At 39.6% G+C, this 19,086-nt stretch overlaps 4 protein-coding genes across 4 annotated transcripts; 3 read left to right on the top strand and 1 right to left on the bottom strand.

Moving 5' to 3' along the window:
- The first annotated feature begins 434 nt into the window (after positions 1–434).
- On the top strand, positions 435–5,423 carry LOC308131221 (frizzled-7-A-like). Its single transcript, XM_080497866.1, has one exon. The coding sequence runs from the start codon at positions 895–897 to the stop codon at positions 2,605–2,607; it is 1,713 nt and encodes a 570-aa protein (XP_080353992.1). The 5' UTR covers positions 435–894; the 3' UTR covers positions 2,608–5,423.
- Positions 5,424–7,051: 1,628 nt separating this feature from the next.
- LOC308131438 (olfactory receptor 10C1-like) lies at positions 7,052–7,975 on the bottom strand (the record flags this gene model as incomplete). Its single annotated transcript, XM_080498166.1, has 1 exon — positions 7,052–7,975. One exon carries the CDS (start codon positions 7,973–7,975, stop codon positions 7,052–7,054), a length of 924 nt encoding a protein of 307 aa, XP_080354292.1.
- A 5,929-nt stretch (positions 7,976–13,904) lies between these two features.
- Positions 13,905–16,405, top strand: LOC308131437 (olfactory receptor 1D2-like; the record flags this gene model as incomplete). Its single annotated transcript, XM_080498165.1, has 2 exons — positions 13,905–14,831; positions 16,361–16,405. The coding sequence occupies 2 exons, from the start codon at positions 13,905–13,907 to the stop codon at positions 16,403–16,405; spliced, it is 972 nt and encodes a 323-aa protein (XP_080354291.1).
- Positions 16,406–16,764: 359 nt separating this feature from the next.
- Positions 16,765–18,945, top strand: LOC308131436 (olfactory receptor 52D1-like; the record flags this gene model as incomplete). The annotated part of the gene is made up of 2 exons (XM_080498164.1): positions 16,765–17,691; positions 18,925–18,945. 2 exons carry the CDS (start codon positions 16,765–16,767, stop codon positions 18,943–18,945), a joined length of 948 nt encoding a protein of 315 aa, XP_080354290.1.
- Positions 18,946–19,086: the final 141 nt, after the last annotated feature.

Below are 19,086 nucleotides of genomic sequence, written 5' to 3'. Positions count from 1 at the left end.
TCAGGACAGAGGCTGAATCCAGCATTAGGAGTAATCTAAGGAGGTTTGATTGTCTATGAATGCGCAAAAAGTGGACCAGAACAATGTATGTATCCAACCAATTTAAATGTATGAAAAAAAAAGCGCAACTACGGGAAAGTTGTTTTGAACAACAACAAAAAAAGCTTCCCACAAAAAAAGCTCATTATTTTGTTAAAATCTCCGGTGTAATGTAATTACTGTAACATATTTTCCGGCGGTGGGGGAGCAGAAGCCAATCAAGAACGAGTCCTGTAGGAAAACAAAGACTGGGATTGGCTGAGACGCAGCGCCGTTTCAAGGCGCCCTGCTGCCTGTCGGTGGGGGTCTTGTGAATGGAACGGGCGCCTGGAAACCGGTGGAATCCGCACGGAGTGAGGAGAGAGAGAGAGAGAGAGAGAGGGAGAGAGAGCGAGCGAGCCTCTGGACTACCAACCGCCCAGCATGTGAACCGACGCTGCGCGTGAAGCTAAGGCGAAAAAAACATGGAAATCCAACCCTTTGTCGGTTTTTAGTTCCCGTCGATTCGTGCCACAATAACTGCGTCCCAGTGTGCGAGACGCTGGCGTAATTCCGATTTGCAATACGCGAAGAAAACCCGGACTATTCGGTGGATTTTCAGCGGACTGGGAGTGAGAGTGGACTGCTTGGAGTCACTTACAAAGACCATTAAGAAGTCATGACACGACGAACATTTCACTTGGATTTATCTTCATGAAACACGAGAGAAAAGTCGCCCCCGGTTACTCCAACTCGTCGTGTTTGTGCCGCCAGTGAAGTACCGGGACATTTTTGCTAGTTTTGTGGTGTTTTTCGCCGTTTTTAAGTCGCCCTACTTGGATCAAAGTTTTTCTTCCCTCCCCCTCCTCCTCAACTATGGCGGCGGCCAGGTTTACCACTGGCTCCGTGCTGCTGCGGATCATGTGGCTGCTGTGCGGGCTCGGGCTTTCTCTCTCGCCCGCTTCTGCTCAGCATTACAACAGCGAGAGTGGAATATCCATTCCGGAACACGGTTTTTGTCAGCCCATCTCCATACCGCTGTGCACCGACATCGCCTACAACCAGACCATCATGCCGAACCTCCTGGGCCACACGAACCAGGAGGACGCCGGGCTGGAGGTGCACCAGTTCTACCCGCTGGTGAAGGTCCAGTGTTCCGCGGACCTCAAGTTCTTCCTCTGCTCGATGTACGCGCCGGTATGCACGGTGCTGGAGCAGGCCATCCCCCCGTGTCGGTCGCTGTGTGAGCGGGCACGGCAGGGATGTGAAGCCTTGATGAATAAATTTGGCTTCCAATGGCCGGAGCGCCTCCGCTGCGAGGCTTTCCCCGTCCACGGCGCCGGGGAGATCTGCGTGGGCCAGAACACATCCGAACCGGGCAGCCCGTCCTCTTCGTCGTCCCCCTATGCGCCCGACCCCGTGACCCTTCCACCGAACATGGGCCGGCCGAACCAACGCCCGCCCCAGCACAACACGTACCACCAGTTCTCGTGCCCTCTGCAGTTGGAAGTGCCTTCCTACCTGGGCTACAAATTTATGGGGGTCAAAGACTGCGGGGCCCCCTGTGAGCCCACCCGACCGACTGGGATCATGTATTTTCGGGAGGATGAGGTGAAATTCGGCCGGCTGTGGGTTGGCATCTGGTCCATCCTGTGCTGTGTGAGCACCCTGTTCACGGTTCTCACCTATCTGGTGGACATGAGGCGGTTCAGATACCCCGAGCGACCCATCATCTTTTTATCAGGGTGTTATTTTATGGTGGCGGTGGCTTACGCCGCTGGTTTCTTCCTGGAGGACAAAGTGGTTTGTGTGGATAGATTTACCCCGGACGGCTACAGAACGGTGGCTCAGGGGACGAAGAAGGAGGGCTGCACCATCCTCTTCATGGTCTTGTACTTTTTTGGAATGGCCAGCTCCATCTGGTGGGTGATTCTGTCCCTGACTTGGTTCCTCTCTGCCGGTATGAAATGGGGTCACGAAGCAATCGAAGCCAACTCCCAGTACTTCCACCTGGCTGCGTGGGCCGTACCCGCCATCAAAACCATCACCATCCTGGCCATGGGCCAGGTGGACGGCGACGTGCTCACCGGGGTGTGTTTCGTCGGGATCTTCAACGTGGACGCCCTCCGGGGCTTCGTCCTCGCTCCGCTGTTTGTCTACCTCTTCATCGGCACCTCCTTCCTACTGGCCGGCTTCGTGTCCCTGTTCCGGATCCGCACCATCATGAAGCACGACGGTACCAAGACGGAGAAGCTGGAGAAGCTAATGGTGCGGATCGGCGTGTTCAGCGTGCTCTACACGGTTCCGGCCACCATCGTGATCGCCTGTTATTTCTACGAGCAAGCCTTCCGGGAGCACTGGGAGCGCACCTGGCACATGCAGACCTGCAAGCGTTTCGCCGTCCCCTGTCCGGTCCACAACTTCGCCCCCATGACGCCGGACTTCACTGTGTTCATGATCAAGTACCTGATGACCATGATTGTCGGGATCACCTCGGGTTTCTGGGTCTGGTCTGGGAAAACCCTTCAATCATGGCGGAGGTTCTACAAGCGTCTCAGCAACGGTACCCATGGAGAGACGACGGTGTAGATACGTTTTGAGGATTAAACAAAATCAACCACACAGCCACATTTTGGATACATCGATCTGAAAATTTGGTCTAATGGCTTTTTTTTTCTATCTTTTTTTTTTTAAACAAACAAAAAATGCTTTGGATGTATTGTAATTGGATTTTTATGTCACCAGGTTGTGAAATGCATCTGGGCACAACCAAACTTTTCTCTATATTCCATCGATGTTGGATGAGTTGCGTTCTTTGAGTATATTTCAGTTTTGTTTTTATCTTGTCATCTTCAGAAGGCACACAATTCTGGATTTCCAATCTCTGGATTATAAACTGGTTTAAATGGCCATGCTGGTACCTGAACTGTATGACCAGACTGGTGAACTGGCTTTTAATACCACACTACAAGCATATTATCAACTATACCTTTATATTACAATCTGAATGTACTTCTCTCTGCTCTTTTGAGAGCTTGTCAGTGGAAACGGAAAAGACTGATGTGCCGCAAAAGACTTGTGCCAACGTATTATGGCCCAGCGTGTTCAATACCAGCGAAAGGGTCGACCAGCCAGGCCCTTTGACTGTGAATTCATCCATTGGAGATGCATGGATTACACATGGACGTTTTCAGTTACTCTGCCTTTTAGCAAAAGTCCGAAAAGCTTTAATACACATTAGATTTTGCAGAGTACAATCTCATTTGTTACAATAAGAGAAAAAAACTCTTCGAATCCAACAATATGTGCCAAGTGGCTGCCCAGACATCAAAACCATTATTGCATTTAAACAAATGTTTTGTTTGAAATGTTTCAGACCGATGCATATTTGCGCCTGTATTGAATGTTCACTCCGAAGGTGAATGAAGTTACTTATTGGTTTGCACAGCTATTATATATAGTGTTAAAAATGACTGATCCACACACTCAGATTGACCTGGATCTAACATTTAAAGGGACCACACACAAGCTCCACTCTGTAATTGAGACACTGCAGCTCATTGTTTGTCTCTGTGTGTGGTCTCTCCAACTGTTGGATTCCCCTTCAAAAAGACTTTTTAAGCTTCTAAGACAGCCAACACACCGTTTCCACGATCCTGATTTAATCTGTGGGTGTGCGAAAGGTTGCTCTAGATTTTATTTTATTTTTTTCTTGTGATTTTATCCCTGTTACAGATGACCATACACATTCACGCCTGTTTGCTGTTCCATGTAACCCGACATGCCTCACTCGCCTTGCAGTTTCACTTGAAGTGTTGAAACGGTTTCCACATGCAGACCGAACACTTTTAAGAGTTTATGTCGCGATTTTAGTTTTTATTTGTTACTGTCCATACTGCCTTACCCACACCTTTAAAAGCACAGAGAAACGATGCGTCTCCTCTCTGCAAGTGGAAACAGGACATACGTTTGATGTTCTAGGTTGGGAACGTTCCCGGGAGGAGGTCAGAGGTCACTGCCATGTGGGGATATGTGTGTGTGTGTGTGTGTGTGTGTGTGTGGAGTTCAGTCCATACATACTGCAGTATTCAGAGGAGATGGGAGTATTGTATGTGGGACAAAATCACCTCCGTCATACAGGTCAGAAAAACAAAATGTACATAGATGGAGGCTAATGTTGATATTAACCTCGGCTAGTTCACGCATTGCGCAAAAGCAATAATTGAAACATGTTATAGCTCTTCTTTGTAAACTGATTCAGTTTCGAGGTTAAGAAAATGTATCTGCTGCAGTGAGGTGGTGCTTCAACTTTAAATGATCAAACACTAAAAGACAACATCTCAAATCCGAAGGCGAGGAGCGTCAGCGCTCACACCGATAGTGGATCAAATAAACGAGTGATTGTGGTAAAGCCACTGCTGCCTGGTGTACTGCAGTTATTGAAACGGTATTCACCTCTCAGACTAAATAATGAGATCAGCCAGAGACCTTGTCGACAAGCAGGAAAACATGTTTGCATCCAGACCGAGTCAGCTGCAAGGCAGCATGTGTTTGCCACAGCCTTGTTTTTTTGTTTGTATGGGTTTTTGCCGTTTCGCACATTTTCTCTGCATACATCACACATGAATACTGAGTGGAAACATTCTGCTGCAACTATAGACAACTCACACCATTATGACTTCACAGACTTGGCATTCATGTTATTTTAATTTTTAAAGCTGTGTCCCGAGTCTAGATATATTAACACTAAAAGAAATTGCATATTTTGTACCAATTTTTATAGTATACTTTAAACCAGATTGTATATAATGCCAATTTTTCTGATGTGAATGTACCACATACCTCAAACTCTGGTTCCAATTTGTTTTGTGGGGTTGAGTTCAGAATAGTTCAGCGTTTCACGATGCTCTCCTCCATGTTTTTATTTTTTGTTGCTTTGTTTTTTAACACCGAACAATGAAAAAAGAAATTGTATTAACTGTTTGAGACAGCTGAGATGCGCCAGCTTAAATGAAACCAGACTGACTTGTTTGTGTTGTACTGTTTTTCAGAAGGAATACGTGTGTTTGTGTATTTTCTTTTCTTCATCAAATCATATGCAAAACTTACCAAGTAGACACAGAATCTGATTTTTAAAGGCATGTTGTATTTATGGGGGTACTTGTCTTTTTTTTACATTTTTAAAAAAATGAGATAAACCAGTCATGTGTACAGTTTGAATAAAAACGATAAAGTTTGTAACGTGTGGAGCCCTGTGATTTGTGGTCAGATGTGAGCGTAACTGGGTTTGTGACCTTCCAGTGACACATTGTTGACAAAACAATTGGAATCTCGGTGGATCTCAAACTGAACTTGTTTTGTAAACGCGTGTGTCTGTGTGTGTTTCTATTTATGGTAAAATAAAAGCCAGTAGATGATTGCACACACAAAAACACTCTAGAAGTTTGATTTTAGAGAGGGCACACCTGCAACAAGAATCTGGGGGTCAGGAAAGGCCTTTTCTCAGATGTATTTCCCTCCATATCTGTAACATCCCCTAAAAAAAAAAAAAATCTCAAGTCTCATCCGATTCAGTCTCTGTAACTTTGCTGAGGCTGGGATTAAAAGTGTTGAGGATCACCAGCACATGTTTTAATGGGGTCACATCACATCATTAAAATTCTCAAGTCATGGGAACATTGCTGGTAATATTTGCTTTCATGGTAATTGAAAATGCTAATCTGGTACAGAGTGTACAGTAAATGTGTACTTTGATCTTCTTTAATGAGCCTGTCGTGTATCTTGGAACTGCCACAGCAGCGCAGGCAAGCCTGGTTGCTCACTGCAGTGTTTCGCCTCCTGCATCAGCTGTTTCACAGGGGGGGGATATTGTATACGTAAATAAATCATTCAAAAGGCAGTTAAATTCCCTTTCAAAGATGAGCAGGACTTACAAATTAGATCTAGTTGGTGATGCGTTGCCACCATCTCGTGGCCACAGCGAGTAACTACGTGAAGTCGGTTGCCCTTTTTTTTTTTTCTTTTTAACTCTGCTCTGTCATTAAATAAAGTAAATTTCTTAAGGAGTTGCACAACAGATCTTTTTTTATTTAAGAATTTTTTTTTCTTTTTTACAAAATCCAAACAGTGACTCTGAACTGGGCTCTATGCAACCAAAATCACAGTTTATGTAAAAGATGCAAAATAAGCCCGCCAATGTTTATTCCATGTGTGACAGCCAACTATGTAACGAGCTCCATGAACACAACACCGACAAAAAAAGGTTAAATTTTTAGTCTTTTTCAATCCAATAAAGCAAACAAAGTAATACCATGCCAATAGTGTAATTGAGTATTTGTGCCATTATTAGAATAACATTTTTCTAATAATCCAATAAGTCAATACATTATTCAGATAGCACTGCAAAATATATTTTAACATGTAATGCCTTCAGGCATCATTGTATTAATACATAAAGAGAATACATTGCTTGGAAATAAAACGTTTTCTTGTGGGTATTGTGCAGTTTGCTTATCGAAACAACTATAGTGGATGGCATAGTTGTCACATTCATTTATTGAGGATACATAATCTCTCAATTATTGTTGTAAACATGTTTTTTTTAAACTATTTTATTACATTTTTAGTGGCAAGTTACAGCATTATTGGTTTAATTACATTCAGAATGGCCAAAATGATTACATCATTGGTAGTCATTGCATTATTAGATGCCACGCATACTTATAATTCTTTGAATTGTGGTAACATTACTGGCTCTTGAAAGTTCCACTTTAAGCATTTTAGCCCCCTGAAATCTTTAGATTCATCACATTTGATACATTTCTTGTAGTTTTGGGAAGGATCCCATATGTGCAGAGCGGCCTTTGTGGCAGCCAAACTTTTAGGAGAGAAAATCACTGCTTTTTCAAATAGTTTTCATTTGTTAGGTTTTGGCCTTGGGTGAGGGGGACCACTTCAAAACAGCATATTCAAATAGAATGTATTCAATGGAGACAGCCTGTAAGAGATTCTTGCTACAGAAATATCATATTTATTACTTGTGAAAAACATATTGTTGAAATGACGCCTTTATCTTTGGTAGATTGAACCCATACATGAAGGGAGTGATCATCGGTTGACAAACGATTAGATACACGGAAAAAAGGACCCGCACTTTATCTGGCAGCTTAGCTGCTTCAACCCTGGAGTCAACGAAGTGGAAAATGCAGCCAACAAACAAGTTGGACACGGAGACGATCTGAGGTAGGCAGGTGGTGATGGCCTTCTGCTTGTTTTCTTTCGAGGTGTTCAAACAAACAGCTAATATCTTCAAGTATGAGGCCAAAATGAAGGCGAACGGGATCCAGAGAGTCAAAACGATGAAAAGGATGTCACATATGTAGTTGAGCACTGAGACTGAACACGCAAGTTGAATCATTAACTGATGGTCACAAAACACTTTGTCAATGACATTCCCACAAAATCTCAAACTGACTATGAACGAAAACAAGAGGATGATGTTCAGAACCGAGTACACCCACACAGACAGGATGATCATGAACACCCTCCCTGTGCTCATGACGGTGTGATAGTGCAGAGGGTAACAAATAGACATATACCTGTCATACGCCATGGCTGCTAAACTGCAAAACTCTATCGAGACACTGGTGTAGAGGCAACACATCTGCACAAAACACCATGGCAGGGACACTTCATGGCTCTCTGAAAGCATCTGGGAGAGCAGGAGAGGATACAGCGTTGTGCTGCCACCTATCTCATTCACGCACAAATTACACAGTAGTATATACATGGGCTCGTGCAGCCCCTTGTCAACATATATGACAGCGATTACAAGTGTATTGGCCACACAGATGGAGAGGTACCAGGGCAGGATTACGCTAAAATATAAATATTTTAACTCTCCAATGTTACCGTAAGCAGCCAGCACAAAAGATGGGATTTCACTAGAGTTTGACATTTTATTGGTTGTAATGCAAGTTAGAGTGTAACGGAAGCTTTAAGGAATGATATTGCCTGGGGCTCGTGATTGTTTAAGAGTGACAAGGTTTTACATCCAAACACAAGCTCTACTGCATACACAAATAAATAAATAAATAAATAAATACCGTTTTACTTTTCTTTTTTCTTTTATCGCATTTTAAATTTCTTTCAGCAAAAAGTTTGACTTATCTGTCTGCACATACTCACATAAAAGCATTCAAGGAACCTCGAGCATACCATTTATTGAATCCATTGAATTGATTCAAGCGTACAGATATTTCAGGCGGATGCAAAATGTTTAAATCATAGAAGAGATGACCTCCCTACAGAATCGGAGAAAAACTTCTGTGACTTTTATACAGATGTAGAGGTGAGGTGATCCTAAGAGATGGGTGGGACATGAATTAATGATTGCTTATGTTTTCTAATATATGCAAAGGCAACAGGGAGGAAAATGGTAGGATCACCAACACATCACAGGTTTCATCAATAGCATTGATTTTCTGAGCTGGAGAGGGGAAAACAAACCCAAAACCTCTCAGGCGTCATCGTCAGTTTAACTCTTCTAACAGACATTTTGGTCAATTTAATCATCATACATCCCACAAAACAAATACAAAGAGATATAGTGCAAATAAAATCATTAGTTTGTGTACGACAAAGTGACTGAACAGGCTTATGCAGAAGCAGAAACATCATATCTATTCCCAACCGATCTTCTCATGACAAGAAGAATACAGAAAGAATATCAAAAACAAACCGCAAGCACACTACTACTACCACTACCACTGATAATAATAACAACAACAACAACAATAATAACATGGAAACACACCTCATTTAAACGTCCCTGATAGCTTTTTAATAAAATTAGAAACACCCCTGTAATCATGATTCCTATGGTTTGTGACTGTGGAATGCTCACATGTAAGGCAAAAATAAGTGAATAATAAAACCTTTTATTTTGATACATCTCTGGATTTCTACAGGGTTGCCAGTGATTTTGATATTTTCCATTTGACTTTCCAAAATAGTTTATGATTATTCGCAACCCCAAGAAATTTTGTCTCGGAATCTCGATCATCACATTTACCATTAGTGTCTTTTTATTCCGTATCACCAGTAGTTTCTTTTTGTTCGTTCAGAACGTTCAGAGAATGTATTTACTTCTTTAAACGGCCGAGGATTTGATTCACACTGAAAGATACTGATTCTCAGCTGAATTTCGGACTTGGGGACCTTTCAGTGTGGAGTTTAAATGTTCTTTTTGAGGATGAGGATGAGGATGAGTTTTGGGTTTCTCTCTTTCTTAGCCTGCCCTGCATTACTGTACCCTTCCTTTGACCTATTGTCAGCCGGTCATTGATTTAGAAGGTGGATAGATGGATCCTTTTGGACTCATGTCCTATTAAACCATAAAACTTGATGGTCAGGTCCATGCAGACTTTATATACATACACCAAAAGAATTGCAGTTACGATTGCATATATAGGTGGCTCTACAAAGTATTCCTAGGTGGGATTAATACTTTCGTCTGCTACACCTTTCAGTTTTTTTTCATGTGCAAAAGAATTGAAAAACCATGAGTCACTTTCTTTCCACTTCACATTTTTGCAGCACGTTGTGCTAATCTACATCAAGTTAGTCCTTATTTTCCATGTGATGAAGCAGATTCATAACATTCACATATTCATTTAGACTTTATTGATATTCAGTTTTACTTTGTGTGGACGGATTTGCTCCATCTTTTCTTTCTGTTGTTGGGTGATTTTGGATTATTATCTGCACAATTACATAACCTGCATTTCAAGTTAACTTGCTGGTGTGTTATCTGAATCAAATATATAATTCGGTTTCGAATTTTAGTCAGGATCAGTCCATAAATAACAGGGTTCAGAATAGGTGGAAAAACAATCAACTGAATGGACATGAAGTTCCTCAAATCCTGCGTCATAGATCCTGATCCATACCTCGAGTACATTACGTCGAAAAGCAGAGCAGTCGTGACACTAAACTGACAAAATAAATGTGGCATACATGTCTTAATAAACTTTTGTTTATTGCACTTTTGTTTGTATTCATTTATGTTTTTCAATTGATGTTCATATGACTTCTATGCGGTATAATTTGCACACTGTATCTATGTATGTATGTATGTATGTATGTATGTATGTATGTATGTATGTATGTATGCACACTACCACTCAAACGTTTGGACACACCATCTTATTCACTGTTTTTTTTTCTTTATTTTCTTGCCTATTTACATTGTAGATTCGGTTTAGGATCAGCTGAGCCTTGTCAGGCTTCATTTGTGAAATTTCTTGTGTTCTGGTTTGGATCATCAATTGAGTTGTGCAGAAGTCAGGTTGATTCACAACTGACAGTCCTATTTGACAACTGTTAGAATTCATACTATGGCAAGAACCAATCACAGTCTGGAAAATTCCTAAAACTGCATGTTTCCCCAAGTGTCGTCGCTAATAACCTCTGGAGATCCCAGCCAGTTTGCGTTTAGTTGGACATTCATATATTTTTCCACGGGACAATAGGCCAGGACAATAATAACATTGAAAACTGTTGAAAAACCATTTCAGGTGAAGACCTGAAGCTCACTGAGAGATGGCCGAGAGTGTGCAAAGCAATAATCAAAGCAAAGGGTGGGTATTTTGAATAATCGAAAACATAAAATGTATTTTGAGCTACTTCGTTATTTTGTTTTTGCTTACTACATAATTCTATATGTGTTCATTCAAAGTGTTGATACTTTAAGTGAGAATCTACAATTTAAATAATCAAGAAAGGGAAGACATGGCATATACCTTTAGTGATCTAAATATACACAATCTGTATATTTAGAAAAACATTTTGATGTCTGAAATATGATTATTATCCTTATAACTAAAAACAGAAAAAAGTATTTGATTCATAACATAGAAATACAAAAACTTTACATAGATTTCTTATATTCTCAGTCGGAAACACATGTATGGCCGATATATAAATTAAAATCACATCTTGTCATTTGACTGAGCAGCAAAGTTACATTTGTCCTGACTCGTGATTTGTGCCAAAAAGACTGTTTAGGGAATGATACAGGTATATAACATCCTAAAACCTTGACATTCCATCTTTGAGCAAAAATAGAAAACATTGTCAGAAAATATTGTGTTGATGAGAAACACATAGAGACCTGCATAAAGAGGCCTAATGTACTGAACTCTTCTACTATCAGTTTAGAAGTATCATTGACAGAGAACCATGTTTTACGAGTCAACATTTGATCGCATAACTATTTATATGCAATAAATGACCTCATAAGAATAAATAACATTTAAAAACCAATTCTATTAAAAATGACTTTTTAAAATAAAAAAAAATTCCAGCATAATGAATGGCATGAGACATGGCTTGACCATAAACACAATATATAATTTTCATAAAATGGTTCTTAGAAAATAGAGCACGTATGAATGCACTCTCTTATCAGCCATTATTTCAATGCAACATATGCAACAATTGTGAATAAAGTCATAAACACATTAACTTGAGTAACAACAAAAAGGACATACAATTAATTCCTCTGAGACAGCCAATGTTGTCTTCTAACTAACAAGTGAATGCCATGTTGCCGACAACAAAAGAAACTTTAGCTGATGCAACTCCCATCCCAATACAAAACAAACATGATGATTAAGCCTCAGGGTCATTAGTCCACTATACCTCCATATTCCCAGGACATCCGTTTGGCGTGCGGGTTAACGCTCCAGGGACGGCGGTCTCCACCCGGGTGTCACTATGTACAAACATGCCCTGCACTGGGGGAAGTCCACTGATGTTGGACACTTGTTGACAAACCCTCATGTTCTCTATAGACATTAGAAGTTTAGATGTGTAATAATATATTTTCATGCTCAAAGCTAAAAAAAAAAAAAAAAAAAAAAAGGGCACTGAGTCATTGTTGAAAGTTTAAGCATGAATTTGTTATCAAATTAAGTACAAAAAAACAGTAAAGGTTACTACATTAATTTGTTCAATTAGAGGACAGCAGGTTGTGAAGGAAGAACAGATCTGATATTTATGTTAAAAACAGCGGTTTTTACCATTATTGGATTAAGTGAGCGCTAAATAAACCCATCTATTCATCCAATTTAGGATCACTGTACACTGGACCTAATCCCAGCAAACAATGAATGAAAGACAAGTTACACCTGGACAGGTCACCAGTCCATCACAGAACAAACACAGAGACAGACAATCACATTTGGACCCGAGGACTATTGAACCTGAAAACCCAGAGAAAACTTGGATAAGGTGTAAACTCCACACAACGGCAGTCTAACCGTGGCCATTAAAGCTGTGAGGTGAACCACAACGCCACAGTGAGGCCCCACTTAATAAACTTGTCAGGAAATTTAAGGGCCTCACAGAAACGTGTCACTTTCATTTCATTGTTGACGGGTTTGAACAGCGGTCTGCAACATTTATGACCAAAAGAGCCATTTCTGTCATATTCCACCAGCTCAAACAGCTTTCCATTTGAAATGAGGCCGACACAGTTAAAAAAAGTTTCATGTATATATTTATATACATGCAAATATTTGCATTTATTAAGTTTTGCAATTTTGGACCAGTTTTGAGTTTTGTTCCTTTATGTTTTGTTTTGTTAGGTATTTTTTTTAAGGTCATTTTGACCTTTAAGCTTTTTAACTATTTTAGCGCTCACTTCAGCAGTTGTGCACACTTTTCCATGATTTTTAAGTATTTTTTTTATTTGAGTAATTCTAGTCATTTTGGAGTAAGCTAAAATATTTATATAAATATAATTTTCTGAAAGCTTCAGGGAGCCACTACGGAAGGGCAAGAGGTCATTTAGTCTTTTCTGACTACTGTTGATTGTACCCTCATATTTCACAATTTAAATCTGTTTAACTTAAATGTTTGGTGTCCTTTTTTCATCACAACCTCACTTATGTGATTCTAAATGTATTTATTCATTTTGACATATTGGATGAACATACTGTATCTACAATTGCAAAAAAGAAATGATTGGGGAAAAAAAATCTTTTTTTTAATATATTCAGAGATAAGAATGCTTATTTGCTTTGTTTCACAACTTAGAAAACATATTCAATTAGTTGATTTCACAAACCAATGCGCAAATTCATTCAAACAAATATACATAAATATAACTTATATCCAATTGTATAAAGACACAATTTTGACTACTATAAGAAAATTTGAGGCACTACCTCTCCTATGTGATTCTACAATTATTTATTAATTTTGACATATTGGATGAACATTCTAGACAAAATACAAGCAGGTACAGGAAGGGTTTTTATATTGACAGCCACAAACCTGAAATAAAAGATGAATGAAGGCATATCTAATCTAATCTTTACAAAAAAAAAACAACAAGTTTGGTGTGTAAATGAGTTTTTATGTGAACGCTAGCCTGAATGATGTTTATGATTCTGTGTTTGAACAATGACTCAGCAGGATGATCTAGTACAATTCTGTATTTTTCACCGCCTGGTTTCAGTGCAACATTCAACGACAGCGTTGTTCTTTTCTATTATTCTTGAGCGCCGAAAACCAACAGAGTAATTTCGCTCACTTATTCCCCATGATTGTGGTCATATTTTATATTGAGGGTTTGAAATCAGAATCATTAACTTGCATTATATTTACTTTTAATTCATTTGTTTGGTTGACAAGTGGCGTCACAAGATGAACTGTTGAATATGTAAAGCATCTGAACTGTCAGCCAATGGTACAGCATCAGAGAAGATTAAGTCTGCAAAGGTCAACCTTTCCTCACTTCTCCCAGTGAGCTGATATCAAACTATCCAACACATGCTTGAATGACTTATGACTCTGTGTTTGGACGACGAGTCAGCAGGATGAATAACGTATCTGGTACCATTCTGTATTTCACACTTTCTGGCTTCAGTACCACAGTCAACTACAAAGCAGTGCTTTTCTGTGTGACTTTACTATGTTATTTCCTTATTGTGTTTGTGAATTTGTCTCTCATTTTGACCATAATAATGGATCGAAACCTCCATGAACCCATGTATATATTTTTGTGTTTTTTGTGTATTAATGGACTTTATGGAGCTGCAGGATTTTACCCCAAATTTGCCTTTGACCTGCTGTCTGATGTCCAGGTGATATCATACGTGGGATGCTTTTTCCAAGTTTTTGTTCTTTATTCCAATGTGATGGTGGATTACTCCATATTAGTGGTGATGGCCTATGATAGATATGTGGCCATATGTCGACCGCTGGAGTATCACTCTGTGATGTGTGTGAGGAAGATCACTCTGTTGCTTTTTCTGTGCTTGATCATCCCTATGAGCAACCAAGCTGTAATGAGTTTGTTAACTTCAAGACTTGAACTCTGTGGCTCCAAAATAGAGAAACTTTACTGTGAGAACTGGTCGATTGTTAAACTTGCGTGTGGTTCAACAACAGCAAATGATATATTTGGATTGGTTGTTATTTCCTTTTATATGTGTCACTTTCTCCTCATTGCACTGTCGTATACACAGCTTGTTAAGGCGGCTTTGAGCTCCAAAGAAGGCAGGAGGAAGTTTATTAAGACATGTGTGCCACATTTATTTTGTCTGTTTAATGTCACGACTGCTCTGCTTTTTGACCTAATGTACTCGAGGTATGGATCAGGATTTATGACGCAGGATTTGAGGAACTTCATGTCCATTCAGTTTATTGTTTTTCCACCTATTCTGAACCCTGTTATTTATGGACTGATCCTGACTAAAATTCGAAACCGAATTATATATTTGATTCAGATAACACACCAGCAAGTTAACTTGAAATGCAGATTATGTAATTGTGCTGATGACAATCAAATATCACCAAATGACAGAAAAGAAAGATGGAGCAAATCTGTCCACACAAAGTAAAACTGAATATCAATAAAGTCTAAATGGATATGTGAATGTTATGACTGAAATCCGCTTCATCACAGAATAAGAACTCAAAATCTTTTGGGATCATATCTGAATATCTACTCATCACATGGTCAAATAACTTGTGCATTATTTACAGACTGTTATACAGCATCTTCTTGCATGAAATCCTTATTGCCAGAAAGTTATCAACATTATGAGACGCCTCAGTGGGGTCAAGTGGGCAGCAAGTCAGAATTCTCTGAAGCTCATTTATGTAGCTATGATTCGTTCGGTGTTGGATTATGTGTGTATTGTTTTTGACTGGGACTCAAAAACTCAATTGATGAGATTTGAGCGAGTGTAAACACAGGCATTCAGGTTGTGTTTTGGAGCTGTTAAATCTACCTATTGCAGGCCTGTTGGTTTTGTCCAGAGCAATTCCTCTTGATCTGAGAAGGAAGCAGCTTATAGCCAACTAATGGTCGAATCGTAAAGGTTATGATGAGCAACATTCTACAAGACCTGTGCTTCAACATTGTTGGGAGGACGAGGGGTGTGTTATGAAATTCGGAAATTACAGTGCTGAGTGTGTGCAAAAGTTGAGCATCAGTCAAATAAGGTTCAGTCCATCTGTTATTTGGCCAGAAATACCTTCGTGGACAATAAAGGTACCGTGTATAGACTTGTACTTGCTGAAGCTTAAATTGAAGGTAAAAGGAAAAATGTACGTGTTGGCAGCGTTTTCAGCACATGTTGAGGGGTTATATTCTGAATGTATGAAAATGTATACGGGTGGATCTAAAGCTCCAGACCTCATGTTTTACTGTTGTTGTTCCAGAGAGATGGCAGTCAGAGGGATCCAGAGCTACCGACTATTTAGCCTCTGTTCCACCGCACAGTATGTGGCGGAGTGGGACAGAGCGGGAGGTTACGGTACGGCAAAGCGCACCCGGGAACAACTCTGTCGCGCGGTCCCACAACAGACAGTATAGTAAAAATGTAGGTGGGGTTGTGAACGATTCGGAGACGTCCAGCAGTTTCTCTAAAGATGTTTTAGAATGTTTCCCCACTTATGGTGGTTTTAGGTATTTTTCTCATTTTAGCCAAAAGTTAAATGTCCTTAGGAAAAAAACAAGACAAAAACTGGTGGGTAATTAAGCAAAAAAAAAAAAAAAGCTAAAATATTTCTATAAATCTAATTTTCTGAGAGCTTCAGGGAGCCATTACAGATGGGCTAAAGAGGCACATGTTGCTAAACCCGGGGTTAGAACAACCGAGAGACACACATCAAAAAGGTCATGATAAAGCAGTTTAACATATACCAACAAGCTTATATAAACAACACCTTAGATGACCATTTTGACCTGTTTGAGGGAGCAGGTTATTGTTTTGATCTGTCTGTTATCTGCCTGTGTGCTCCCCCTCATCTCTTTCACCTCCAGATTCCACCTTTCCAATCTGTACCTCTCTTGTACCTCTCCAACTGATCATTCCTCTTAATTTCTGCTCACCACCATGACAAAAAGCCATGTCTCACTGTTGTGCATTGTGGTCCCACTTGTTCACACACCATAATGCAAATATTAGTGTATTGAGTGGTTGAAATCAGAATCATTAACTTGCATTATATTTACATTTCATTCATTTGTTTGGTTGACAAGTGGCGTCAAAAGATGAACTGTTGAATATGTAAAGCATCTGAACTGTCAGCCAATGGTACAGCATCAGAGAAGATTAAGTCTGCAAAGGTCAACCTTTCCTCACTTCTCCCAGTGAGCTGATATCAAACTATCCAACACATGCTTGAATGACTTATGACTCTGTGTTTGGACGACGAGTCAGCAGGATGAATAACGTATCTGGTACCGTTCTGTATTTCACACTTTCTGGCTTCAGTACCACAGGCAACTACAAAGCTGTACTTTTCTCTCTGACTTTACTATGTTTTTTCCTGATTGTGTTTGTGAATTTGTCTCTCATTTTGACCATAATGATGGATCGAAACCTCCATGAACCCATGTATATATTTTTGTGTTTTTTGTGTATTAATGGACTTTATGGAGCTGCAGGATTTTACCCCAAATTTGCCTTTGACCTGCTGTCTGATGTCCAGGTGATATCATACGTGGGATGCCTTTTCCAAGTTTTTGTTCTTTATTCCAATGTGAAGGTGGATTACTCCATATTAGTGGCAATGGCCTATGATAGATATGTGGCCATATGTCGACCGCTGGAGTATCACTCTGTGATGTGTGTGAGGAAGACCACTCTGTTGCTTTTTCTGTGCTTGATCATCCCAGTGAGCAACGAAGCTACAGTCAGTTTCTTAACTTCAAGACTTGAACTATGTGACTCCAAAATAGACAAACTTTACTGTGAGAACTGGTCGATTGTTAAACTTGCGTGTGGTTCAACAACAGCAAATGATATATTTGGATTGGTTGTTGTTTCCTTTTATATATGTCACTTTCTCCTCATTGCACTGTCGTATACACAGCTTGTTAAGGCGGCTTTGAGCTCCAAAGAAGGCAGGAGGAAGTTTATTAAGACATGTATGCCACATTTATTTTGTCTGTTTAATGTCACGACTGCTCTGCTTTTCGACGTAATGTACTCGAGGTATGGATCAGGATCTATGACGCAGGATTTGAGGAACTTCATGGCCGTTCAGTTTATTGTTTTTCCACCTATTCTGAACCCTGTTATTTATGGACTGATCCTGACTAAAATTCGAAACCGAATGATATATTTGATTCAGATAACACACCAGCAAGTTAACTTGAAATGCAGGTTATGTAATTGTGCTGATAATAATCAAAAATCACCCAACAACAGAAAAAAAAGATGGAGCAAATCCGTCCACACAAAGTAAAACTGAATATCAATAAAGTCTAAATGAATATGTGAATGTTATGAATCTGCTTCATCACATGAAAATAAGGACTAACTTGATGTAGACTTTGCAGTTTTATTGCCTTGCATTGTTTATATTTTTGTTTATTGAAACTCATTGTAAGAACATCATCATAAATGTGATCTTGTTTTTTTGGCGGGGGGGTTCCCACTAGTTTGATGGGTAAGTTTGAACTTTATAATATTGGAAACACAATTCATCAATTGTTATGAAGTCGAAGCTACTATGAGTAATATGTTGACGTATAAATACAATGAAACTGAACTCTTTTTGTCTATGTTCAACGCATGATCTGTATTTTAGTACTTATAGAGAAACATTGCATCAGAAGTTGAAACGAAGACACTTGAGCTTTTTATAAAAAATATTCGTTTATTTTAAATTTCATGGAAACAAGACCTCTAAAATGAGTGTGAATGAAAATGATGGAGAGGCGTTGGCTCATGGCCTGTATTTGCCCAAGGATAATCCAGATTATTTACACTCAATAAAACAGAATTTCCTGCAATGTTATTTTATTTAACATCACGGATTTCAACATGACTAAAGCTTAAATTTCCTTACTTATGATCATCAAAATCACCTGTCATTACTACGAATTTTACAATTGAATGCATCACAAGTATTAATGACGCGTTCTATTTACGTCACAGAAAAAGTACTCAAAATGTTTTGGGATCATATCTGAATAGCTACACGTCACTGGGTCAAATGACTTGTGCATTATTTACATACTGTTGTACAGCATTTTCTTGCAGGAATTCCTTTATTTTCTAATCTTATTTTCTTTATTCATAATTAGTGCTTTCAAAAATAATGCGTTAGTTTAATTAATTGATTTAAAACGTTTAACTCGTGAACATTTTCTTTAACTTAACACAATTTTATTTAACTCCGGTTTTTATTTATTTATTTATTTATTTTTACTCCTTACCGGAGCTGCTGCATGTGCTGCACCTCTGGACGCAGCACCATGAGAACAGTGCAGCACAGTACCCAGTGGAATAATATTAAGGTAGAAAGTATGTCTTAAAAATTGTTTTGACAATAAATCTGCAACCAAATGTCTTTATCTTATTTTTGTTTGTGCAGCTCGCGGATGCAGCCAGCTAGCGCTGGAGAGTGAACTCTGTGACGATCCAATCAGACAGCAGAAGTGAATCTGAAGGCCCAAGGCCGATTTATTTAGTCTGGCAACAGACGATAGCTAAAATGTGATTGGTTAAAAGCTTCAATGTGGAGGTGTGCGTCTGG

Source organism: Blennius ocellaris (genome assembly GCF_963422515.1).
Source record: "Blennius ocellaris genome assembly, chromosome: 6".
Lineage (NCBI taxonomy): Eukaryota > Metazoa > Chordata > Actinopteri > Blenniiformes > Blenniidae > Blennius > Blennius ocellaris.
The sequence above is the reverse complement of the archived record's forward strand: the minus strand, read 5'-3'. Positions and strand labels throughout refer to the sequence as shown.